Source organism: Hibiscus syriacus, unplaced genomic scaffold, assembly GCF_006381635.1.
Source record: "Hibiscus syriacus cultivar Baekdansim isolate YM2019G1 unplaced genomic scaffold, ASM638163v2 tig00116997_pilon, whole genome shotgun sequence".
Classification (NCBI taxonomy): Eukaryota; Viridiplantae; Streptophyta; class Magnoliopsida; order Malvales; family Malvaceae; genus Hibiscus; species Hibiscus syriacus.
In genome coordinates this window covers 5,538,237-5,541,674 of record NW_024063513.1, presented here as the reverse complement: position 1 = coordinate 5,541,674, position 3,438 = coordinate 5,538,237, and the positions used below count along the sequence as shown (strand labels likewise).

At 35.0% G+C, this 3,438-nt stretch overlaps 1 protein-coding gene across 1 annotated transcript; it reads left to right on the top strand.

The window, feature by feature from the left end:
• The first annotated feature begins 1,757 nt into the window (after nucleotides 1-1,757).
• LOC120194140 (homeobox-leucine zipper protein HAT22-like) lies at nucleotides 1,758-3,032 on the top strand. The gene is made up of 3 exons (XM_039196530.1): nucleotides 1,758-2,259; nucleotides 2,346-2,425; nucleotides 2,507-3,032. The coding sequence occupies exons 1-3, from the start codon at nucleotides 1,801-1,803 to the stop codon at nucleotides 2,889-2,891; spliced, it is 924 nt and encodes a 307-aa protein (XP_039052461.1). The 5' UTR covers nucleotides 1,758-1,800; the 3' UTR covers nucleotides 2,892-3,032.
• The last annotated feature ends 406 nt before the right edge of the window (nucleotides 3,033-3,438 follow it).

Genomic DNA, 3,438 nt, shown 5'->3' with positions numbered 1-3,438 from the left:
TAAAATTTTATATTATTAATATATCACTATTAATTATTGATATTTTGTTGAATCGTATTTAAAGTCAATATTTATTTTTAAAATAATTATTAGTAAACTTTGTTGTGGTCTAATTTTTTGTTGTATCACATTTAAGATCGCATGTTAAATAGTTGCATCTGCCAAATTTCATAAATTATAATTAAGTTGTTATAAAAATATTTTTATGACAATTTCATTAACTCTTACTGTGCGTGATACAAATTCCAGATGGCAAAATTCATGTTTGGGGGGGGGGGGGAACCCTATATAGCTTAGTGGCTAGCCACTTTTTTGTACCTAAACCACTTGGTGAAAAGATTCAAGATGATGAAATGATATTCGAATTTGATGTAATATATTCCATTATAGTCCTTTAACTATCTAAAATAATATATTATTAATTTATTTGTAAACCATACTAAATTACATGAATTAGTTCAAAATTCAACATCAACTTTTTAAATTCGTGTTTAAGGAATTAAATTTGAGAACTACCTTTATATATCATCTTTGAAATTTATAACATTAAATCTTTTATATTTTGATCCATCCATTAATACCAAATGTACAATGATTTGATACAGTGAGGCCCCATATCTACCATTTTAACCCTTATAAATGGGTTCTAAAAAAACCCTTAAAAATGGAGCACATTCTCTCCCCTCCCAATAGTGCAGAATTATATATTCCTGTGCAACCAGTGATGGACCTAATGGTGCATAATTATTTGACCCCTTGATCGCATTCACTACTGTGTTTTCTTTTCTTTTCTTTTCGTTTCTTTTCTTTTTTTGGGGTGGGGGTTAATAGAGGGAAAACAAGTAATTTGATTCTTTTCATGATAATGGAAGTTTTAATCCCTAGACTTTATAAATTTTTCTGGAGATTGATGTCATGGTTATAAGGATATTAAGGTTGCAATGGGTTTTGGGGGCGAGACAATATTATATTGTTAGAGAATAAAGACATGGAATAGTGGGGGGCATTCGGGTGGCCTGCGACTAGGTTTACACACAACCGATGATGATGAGTCTCTGTCTACTTCTACCATGTATTGTTGTCTGCTCTCTTTTATCTCACTAAAAACCAACACCATTCTTTTTTTTTTCCAGTTAAGAATACTTTTTTCTTCTGTTTAAGTTGAGGAGTATTTTAACGATGCTCTTAATATAAGTCTTTTTTTAACTCTTTGCTAAGAGGAAAAAAAAATCAACACCATTCTTTGTAATTTCACAACAATTGTTTAGCTATCTGATCCTGACACTCCCTTTACTGTTAACGCTCACTATAAATCTATAAAAAATTAGAAATGAAAATACCATCTTCGAGTCATCATGTATCACTGAAAGTTTGTTTTTTCAAAAAAAAAAAATTTGCTTTTATATTCGAAAGTGTGGGTTTAAAGGGTAAAATCAGAAGAAAAATCTAAAAAGAAGGGGGGGAAAGTCGAATTATATTCTCCTTTATGTGCTGTCGTGTACATCTCACTTTACATGTGATTCCACGTATACAATCCATTGTATGCACTTCATACACTGTATTTCCTGGCTCTGAATGGTCAACCTATGAGGACAAAAGAGAAATGAGGGAGACTTGTTCATCATTTCACAGCCTGATTCGTTACTCTTTTCCTTTGATCAATAATTTGTCCCAACTCCTCAATAAGTCCCTTAATTGACCCTACACCACCTGCTCTCATTTCTCCCCATGTAAAACCCCCTTTTTTAGCCTCCTCGACATCAAGATTCTCTGCTACGTTTTAGTTTTTTTTTAGACGCAATGGGAGTCGATGATATTCATAGCACCGGTCTTTGCCTTGGTCTAGGTATAGGCTGCCTTGTTAAGCAAGAAGTTTTTTCGCGGTCGAATCATCAACAACAAAAGAAGAAGAAATCTTTCGTCAAACATGATGAGTTTTCCCCATTTCTTTCGTTAGGTCCATCACATGACATGCATGGATCTTTTGTGAAGTTTGATTCCAGTAAAGCACGTGGTGAGTCGGTTGATTTGCAACAACGTCAAGCCTCTTCTCTCAGTCTCAGCACAGTTTCTTCGTTTTCTAACTCGAGTGTTAAGAGGGAGAGAGATTTTGGCGGTGAAGAGGTGGAGTTGGAGAGAGTTTCTTCGAGGGCCAGTGATGAAGACGAAGAAGGCGGTCCCAGGAAGAAACTTAGGCTTAGCAGAGAACAATATGCCATTTTAGAAGATAGCTTCAAAGGACACAGCACTGTAGACCCTGTAAACTACTGCTTGTTTTTTATAAACGTATATATACTCCTATATGATTTCTATTGTTTGATACCGATTCCTCCTCATGTTGGCAGAAACAAAAGCAAGCTTTAGCAGAACTGCTGAATCTAAGGCCCCGGCAAGTGGAAGTATGGTTCCAGAATAGGAGAGCCAGGTATACTGTTTGTCATGAAATAAGGTTTTTTTTCTCTCCCTTATTTTCTAAAGCCATTTTTTTTTTGCATTATTTATATAGGACAAAGCTGAAACGGATTGAAGTAGATTGTGAGTTACTGAAGAAACGTTGCGAAACACTAACAGAAGAAAACAAGAGGCTTCACAAGGAACTGCAAGAGCTCAAATCATTGAAACTAACGGCATCATATTACATGCAACTTCCAGCAGCCACCCTCAGCATGTTCCCATGTTGTGAAAAGGTTGACAATGGAGGTGAAGGCCCTTCGGCTTCGGCATCCAACACTTTTACAATTGGGCCGAAATCTCACCTCTTCAGTCCCTTCACCCACCCCATCTGCAGCCTGCTAGATAACTTGTTCAGGGCCATTGAACATTGCTACTTCTCTTCAAGGGTATATAAGTGTCAAATATATGCGTGTATGTATGTGTGCAGTAATTATTAAGACCTTGCTAGACTTTATGTCTATACATTTCTTTCATTACTTAAATATTTTGTACATAACAAAAACTGACAAGGTTTTTTATTAGTACTATCCATGCTGATTTTGATTCATTTAGTGGAGTAATTTTCTATAGCTTTCGGTGAGGAAGAAACTCAATGGAGGTTGCCTTGGTTGCTTAATGACCAAGAAAGAGAAAACATGGAAGAAATGGAAGGACGAGCAATTTGCTCATAAAGTAAACCCTTCTTTTAATTGATTTAAATAAAGGGAATTTGTATCTGAGATCTCTGTTTTCGTTTGTAGTTTAATGTGATTACCGTAGGATTACGTCGGTCACAAAGGAAAAATGAAAAAGGAACATTGTTTATAGACATTCGCTGACAAAGTAATTAGTTTGATGAAGACTTTAATTAATACAGATTAGATTAATCATTTCTACATACATACACACGTTGCATATGTAGACCATCCAAAAGTTCAGAAAGGAACGGTAAAGATTAGATGATGAGAATATGTTCTTAATTGACAATTGTGGTTTTGATGTCAA

What these genes read in the sequence shown, in the direction of transcription:
- LOC120194140 (XM_039196530.1), top strand. Translation starts at nt 1,801, where the DNA reads ATGGGAGTCGATGATATTCATAGCACCGGTCTTTGCCTTGGTCTAGGT. An exon ending in GACACAGCACTGTAGACCCT is followed by an intron (nt 2,260 to 2,345) that starts GTAAACTACTGC and finishes TCATGTTGGCAG; the next exon opens with AAACAAAAGCAAGCTTTAGC. An exon ending in TTCCAGAATAGGAGAGCCAG is followed by an intron (nt 2,426 to 2,506) that starts GTATACTGTTTG and finishes TTATTTATATAG; the next exon opens with GACAAAGCTGAAACGGATTG.